Source organism: Cyprinodon variegatus, unplaced genomic scaffold (genome assembly GCF_000732505.1).
Source record: "Cyprinodon variegatus isolate N-32 unplaced genomic scaffold, C_variegatus-1.0 Scaffold1091, whole genome shotgun sequence".
Taxonomy (NCBI): domain Eukaryota; kingdom Metazoa; phylum Chordata; class Actinopteri; order Cyprinodontiformes; family Cyprinodontidae; genus Cyprinodon; species Cyprinodon variegatus.
Window position 1 is genome coordinate 228,297 of NW_015151544.1, and position 7,337 is coordinate 235,633.

At 41.9% G+C, this 7,337-nt stretch overlaps 1 protein-coding gene across 1 annotated transcript in view; it reads left to right on the top strand.

Moving 5' to 3' along the window:
• acads (acyl-CoA dehydrogenase, C-2 to C-3 short chain) overlaps positions 1 to 7,080 on the top strand; it is a 15,586-nt gene extending 8,506 nt beyond the window's left edge. Inside the window, exons 5-10 of the mRNA XM_015400294.1 lie at positions 3,178 to 3,329; positions 3,404 to 3,574; positions 4,180 to 4,317; positions 4,473 to 4,568; positions 6,066 to 6,122; positions 6,212 to 7,080. Coding sequence (XP_015255780.1) covers positions 3,178 to 3,329; positions 3,404 to 3,574; positions 4,180 to 4,317; positions 4,473 to 4,568; positions 6,066 to 6,122; positions 6,212 to 6,364 — 767 coding nt within the window. The 3' untranslated portion in view covers positions 6,365 to 7,080. The remainder of the gene's footprint in view (positions 1 to 3,177; positions 3,330 to 3,403; positions 3,575 to 4,179; positions 4,318 to 4,472; positions 4,569 to 6,065; positions 6,123 to 6,211) is intronic.
• The last annotated feature ends 257 nt before the right edge of the window (positions 7,081 to 7,337 follow it).

Genomic DNA, 7,337 nt, shown 5'->3' on the forward strand with positions numbered 1-7,337 from the left:
CTGCAAAATGGCTGCAAGTCAGCTTTAGCAGGGTTCCCGCGGGTCCTTAAAAAGTCTTAAAAAGTCTTGAATTTAACTTGCCTTATGCTGTAGGAACTCTGTTTAGCTTCCAGTGCATGAATTTTGTAAACAGACTTGGAAAACCCTCTTAAATCTAAACGCACACATGCATCAGATTCAGCAGAGTGGCTTTAGATTGAGCAGAGCTTAGGTTAAAACAGAAAAGCTGTGGGTCAAATACTGAACGGATCCTGGATGCGTCTGCTAATAGGGACAGAATCTGCCAGCAGCTGCTGACCAATCACAGCTGTTTTATTACTGCTGTGAAAGTTTGATGGTCTGCAGCACAATGGTACCCAGAGATCCAATCACTGCTGCCCAGAAATTCTCTGAGGGGCTTTAAGGCGCATTTTGAATCAAACTGAACAAAAACGATAGAATAGAATTCAACTTTATTGTTGGGAAGTAGTTTGGTTGAGGATCAGCATGGTGATAAAAAAAAACAGCTTCAGCCACTGGTTCCACATTTCTCTGTCTTTTTTTTTTTACACTTTTCACTCTGACACCATCTCCCATTACACCCATTATATAACCAATTGGCAACACACCTGCACCTGAGTGGACCAAGCCACAATTAAACGGCTAGAAAAAAGTCTAAACAGAGAAACTAGAATACTTTGTTAATCTAATTTACAAACTCATCTACATAATGAAACAGTCTGCAAAATAAACAATGTGATAGAAGATAACTCAAAAAGTTACTTTAAAGAAAAACAAAGCATTACTCCAAAGCAAACCCTCTAAATCAGGGGTGTCAAACTCATTTTCACTGAGGGCCACATCAGCGTAATGGCTGTCCTTAAAGGGCCAGATGTAACTTATAAATGTAACTAAATGTAATGTAAAATAAATGTAACTACTCCTTAATGTTAAATAACTCATTATTTATTATAACTTATTCAAGTGACAATTACAGTTGCATAGAAAACATATGCTTGCTTGTTGCTCTAACACACACAGGTGTCACACAGCCGCTTCCTCCCCAGTCCTCCTCATGGGTCTCTCCCTCTCCGCCCGAATCGCTATCATCAATACTTTGAAGCATTTCTAAAGCCTGTTTCGCTGTTAGGTTTATTCTGAACGCCACTTTTTCCATATTAGCCAAAAAGTTCTAGGTAGAATGTTGGTTGCTAGGCAACTGTACAGAACGTCAATCAACTGTGGAAGAATTTACAGTGCAACTAATAGAGCCGTCAAAATAACGGTTGTGGGGGATCGAGGTAGAATTAACCATATTTATTTTTTACGTTTTAATTTTGTTAAAAATCTAAGTGAAAATGAAGGAAATATAGAAACAGGAAAAGTCAGTTAAAATGAGCAACATAAATTTAATTTTAAATATAGTTCTTTCCCTTTAAAGTCTCAGAACCATCAAAATGACGGTTGTGGGAGTTCTAGCGGGCCGCATAAAATGACATGGCGGGCCACATCTGGCCCGCGGGCCTTGAGTTTGACACATGTGCTCTAAATGGTAGAACCCAGGAAGTTAACCAATGACATCATCCAGCCATTTTAGCAGGAAATACTGTGACAAACAATGGTGAGTAAAAAGGAAAACAAATACCATTAATATACTTTGAAACAAAATAAACAATTTCAACCAATAATCCAGAAGTAGAAGCTTTAACCTAAACATATAAAAATAGATGGAAGCTGCAACATATTGCTAACAGAAACAAACCCGGGATAGTAAGTGAAGCAAAGTTGCAAACAAATGTTTAATTTAAGCGTTATGAATCAGACAAAAGAATAAGGAGCAAGCGGTGAACACAAACCGAACCACTTTGTCACAATTGTCATTACTTTGTCGAGTACAGAGCAACGAAAATTCCCTCTCTGCATTTAATCCATCCCTTTGGGGAGCACTGGGCTGCCATTGTTCGACGCCCAGGGAGCAGTGGGGGGTTAAAGGTCTTTGCTCAGGAGCCCAGAGTGGCCGTTGGTGGGGATCAAACCGGGTACTTTTAACCTTCCCAGAGCACAAGCGCACTGCTCTGCGCACCACTAGGCCAACACTCCCCCCAGATCACAGCAGAGACTGTAAAGTCATTTGTGTTCTTGCTGACTTTCTGGAGTGGATCTGATCTTTTCCAGAGAAAATACAAGAAAACCTCAAAGAGCTTCATCTGAGACTCCGCTGGCCCTCGTCAGGATGGGAAATTCTTAGAATGACACTGCAGGAGTGACTTATTTAACCAAATCCTCTCCTAATATGGCAGCACAACTTATGTATTGCCACAAACTATGAAACCAACTATGCTTTTAAAATCATTGGGTGTACTTAGTTTTTTCTATTCATCAGTGTTTACATTTTTGCAGCTCAAAGATTAATTTTTTTTTAAGGTTTATTTTCTAAACCAGGGTTAAACTTTGAGCTTTAATCCTTCAGCTCCTGTAATCAGACATGAGTGAAGTCCCCCGCTGTGGCCCAATTATATTATATTATTTAACAAAGTCCACAATTCATTCACCCAATAGGACAAAAATAGCGGCAAACAATTGTGCAATTAAAAATTTTGGTTTGAGCCTCAATCTTTCTAAAGATAATATTTAAAGCTCACACACTGGAAAAAATCCAAATCTGGATAAGTCATTAATTCTTAAAATACATGCATTTGTTCTTGGATTGAGGATGTAAAAGAGACATTTTGCCAATGGAACAAGAACATTTACATTTAAAATAAATGTATTGCATTGTCTTACTTAAAGTAAATATTATCTAATTATCTTATTTTAAGAGTAAAAATACTATTTCCATTGGCACACTATCTCATTTACATACTCAACTAAAGAGTAAATACACTTAATTTAAGACATTTTTACTTAATTCTAGATGGTTTTTCCAGTCAGAGGTGAAAGGTCAACCAGCTCCCCCCGCCTTACTCAAATCAAATTTCTATTTGTGCTTCTTCTGTTTCAAATTAAAGGTAAAAAGGTTTGAACTTTCCTCAACAGCCTTAAAACAAAAGCAGCAGAATAAAACATTTCGCAGCACGAATGTTTGACACCATTTTAGTTCGATTTGGTTAAAGTGTGTGTGTGGGCGGGGGGGCAGGTCAACCTTTGAACTTTGGTTAAAAACTTAAAACAACAGCAGAAACAAAAACATTTTCTCAGGGAACGGCAGCGATGCGGGCGCCGCCTCCACCGTGGCGCGGCAGGAGGGAGAGGAGTGGGTGCTGAACGGAACCAAGGCCTGGATCACCAACAGCTGGGACGCCTCTGCTACCGTGGTGTTCGCCACCACCGACAAGAAACTCAAACACAAGGTAAGGCCCGCGGGAGGAGGGGGAGACGGGGGGGGTCCTCCTGTCTCTGACTGCTTCTCCCTCCATGTCTGCAGGGAATCAGCGCCTTCCTGATCCCCATGCCACACCCCGGGCTCTCTCTGGGAAAAAAGGAGGACAAGCTGGGCATTAGAGCCTCGTCCACCGCTAACCTCATCCTGGAGGACTGCAGAATCCCGCTGAGCAACATGCTGGGCCCCCGCGGTGCCGGGTTCAAGATCGCTATGGTGATTTTTAGCATCCTCACTTCTCTAGAATCCTTACATTGTTCTGTTTTCTACCAGACTGGTTAATTGCAGCTTTTCTCAGTTTCTCTGAGCTGCAGCTTTTCTTTCTGCAGAGGATTTAAAATGGAAGCAGGTGGAACCCACTGGGTTTCTGATGAAGGCAGAGAGCAGATGCTCATGAAAATAATATAATAATAATAATACTGGAAAAGCAGGAACAGCGTATTCTGCGTTCTGATTGTTAAACCTGATTTGACAAACAGGTGCTGCCATAACGACTTTCTCTTTATTTGATGCTTTTATTTTATAAATTGGATCCAGTAGAGTTAGAAAAGCACACAGCATGGTCCGCTATGGAGGCCTAAGGGGGACAAAATGATGTTCCCATCAGAGTCCAGATGAACCGTAGAGATAGTGGCTGGAAGCAGCTGAACAATCGGCTTTAAATGGTTAAAAACTTTATTCTAAAACCTCATTTGATCTCCTCCCCATCAGGTTTGGTTTCTGAAATAGTTTATCTCTCTGAGTATTAGCACGTAGCACAGGCTCGTATCATGTTTAGGTTTTCTGCACTAATGTCTAGTGAATGACCTTTTTTCCATCAGCAAACGCTGGACAGCGGCCGGATCGGCATCGCAGCCCAGGCTCTTGGAATCGCCCAGGCTTCCCTGGACTGCGCCGTAGACTACGCTCACAAGAGGACGGCGTTTGGAGCGCCCATCGGCAAATTGCAGGCCATCCAGGTAGAGTCCTCCATTTTGTTCACTCCTATTCAGTGTATCTGCACCTGAAGTCAGAAGATATGAGTCAAATATAAAGGATTTGAAACCTGAATGATTAAAATATCTCTGAAGCTTTATTAGCATCTGTCTTGTTTTTCTTTCTTTACATCGTCCAGTTTAAACTGGCAGATATGGCCGTGGCGATAGAGAGCGCTCGCCTGCTCACCTGGAAAGCTGCACTTCTTCGAGATGGAAAGAAACCTTTCACTAAGGTAAGCAGCTGCTCAGAACAATATGGAACAGAGCAAAGTTTGAAACCGCTTTTATTTTTAATGTTTACAAACTAGATTACTGTCATTAACTGACAAGACAATCGGCTCATTCAAAAAGACCTGAAAGAAAAATACATTCACTAAGACGCACAGGTTAGCTGGATTTGCTGAAAGGTTTTGCATTTATCTGATGATACGTTCACACCAGACGCGCTTTGAGCAGCTGAAGCAGCAGGTTTACATGCAGAGTCTATGGTTGATGTGGATCAAGGCGCAGCAAAAGACGCTGCAGCGCCTCTAGAGCAGCAGGAGAGGCGCTTTTTGACACGTCTGAGCACAAATCTGCATTAAAAGATGTCTTTGATCGCGGTATTAACCTAGCTGCTGTTGCTGCCCACCAAAAAAAAAAAGAATAAATAAACAAATGAAAAGTAAAAGAAAGAAAGAAGGTTTGCAGTCGCAGCAGATTCAGCTTCATGTCTGCTTGGAAGTTTGTTGGTCGCGGTCGTGAACGCAGGGAGGATCCATCAAACTCACCTTTCGCTCACCCTATGATGGGGACGAAGTCTGGAGGAGAACTGAGGGTTTCCTCCTGTTATGCTAGAAGATCACACCTTGAGACTAAAAACTTAAAACAAGAAAAAAGTCTCAGTAATCAATGGTTTTGGTTTCTGCATGCATAACTTGATTTTGCTCAAATCTACTTAAGATAAGTTATAATATCTATGAAAGAGTGCTGTAGAAAGAATAACTTAAAATAAGTGAAATTATCTTAATAAGAAAGGGTCTTAATAAGTGAAAACATCTAATATCTGAACTTCTAAGAACAATATTCTTATTTCAAGTCAGTTTAACTTGGTTAAGAAATTCATTTTTGTAGTGTGTGAACCCGCTTATATACCAAAACGCTGCCAATACGCCATTATAGATTAGCTGGAAGTTAGAAACGCGTTCAGCGCTCGTCTGGAACACGTCAGATACGTTCATATGCGTTCTAGATAAGTTACGCAGGAGTTATGCACGTTACTCAAAGGTAACGTATGTCAACGATCAGATAACTTATGGCCCCATATGTACGTACTCGCCGTATGTCCGCGTGCTTCAGCGTGTTTCAACCTCCTTCAACGTTCTCATAACTTCAACAAAACATTCCCATAACTTCTCCAACGTATGCCAGCATTTTGGCCAGATTTTTGGTACATCAGGCAAACGCTGGTCTAAAGTGTGACTGGGGTTTTAGCATGACTTGACTCTACTTTTGATCCATAAAGTTCCCTCATAGAATGTCGGGGTGCGGTAATATCGTAACGCCATAAATGAAGTTTCTTACCAAAACCTCTGCAGTAGAGAAGGCTGCCAGCAGGCGGGCAGGATGGTTACGGCTTAGAGATAGATATGTTGATTTCTGATGGGGAAACATGATTGTAGACGATCAGCCTTAAGGTTTAATTCCACCTTTGGAGTTTTGGAAATGAGGTTGAACATATTTTCCTGCAGGAAGCGGCCATGGCGAAGCTGGCAGCGTCTGAAGCCGCCACTTTCTGCTCACATCAGGTAAGAAAAACTGCAAAGATAGAGAAGAAAGGACTCATAAAAGCTGAAATCCTTTTTAAATCCATATCCTATTTTGCATTCTGAACCAGGCCATCCAGATTCTGGGTGGGATGGGTTACGTGACGGACATGCCTGCCGAGAGACACTACCGCGACGCCCGCATCACCGAGATCTATGAGGGGACCAGTGAGATCCAGCGGCTGGTCATCGCCGGTCAGATAATGAAGGAATATCTGTTATAGATGCTCTTTTGAGCGTGACTTTGCATCTAATGGACACTTGATTCTGGATGAAATGCAGTTTTATACCTTCTTCTAGTTCCAGGGGCTTTATGTTGATGTGAGCTGATGCTTGAAGAGAAGAATGTGGTGTTCTTACGCAGCAATACCTCCACAGTCTCACATCAGCAGGAAATTCAGGCATTTATTCCAACATAATGGAAGAGAATCAGGAGAAAAAAATGTCCAATCTGCCTTTATTTGGAAATTAGGCCTCAGAGTTTAATCGGCCAGTTAAAATCTTAGCTTAGACTTTTCCGAGTCGTTTGTTAAAATCAGCTTTTAACAGAGATGTTTCCTGAAAATGTTGCTTCCCTTTTATCGTCATCATCCTGTTAAAGTACTCAGAGAATCCTGCAGAACGCCTTTTAATCTGCTTTAGCGTCATGTGCCATTCAGCCACCAGGGGGCCACAGAGTGCCTTGATGCATCTTGACCCATTTCTGCAGAATCTCACATCAGGACTGATTGTGTAATCGGCACGCTGCGATCACACTTGCAGATCATGTTCAGTCCTCTGCTCTGCAGACGTTTGTCTCGTTAAAACAGTTTGATTCATTAGCTGAAGGTGTCTGATGATACACCAGGTGCTGGCTCTCTCAGATTTCATGCTCAACATGTACATATTTGACTGTAATTTATTGTGATCAGATGTTTAATAGAAAAAATAAAAATCTGCAAACCCATCAGCTTTGTTTTTGATGCTCCTTCTGTGAGTGTGAGGCTGCAGTCTGTTGTCATGGCTCTGTGGGTTTGTGTGCTTTTCTCACATCCTCTCTGCGAGTCTGATTGCCTGGCTGCTCCAGATCTAGGCCGGGATTCCTGACGATGGAAAAACTCCCTGCTGATTGTGCTGATGACGGGGAGCGTTGTTGGATGCAGCCATGCCGCTTGTTAACCACGCTGGAAAGAGCGACCTGATTCCTCCTGCCTCACA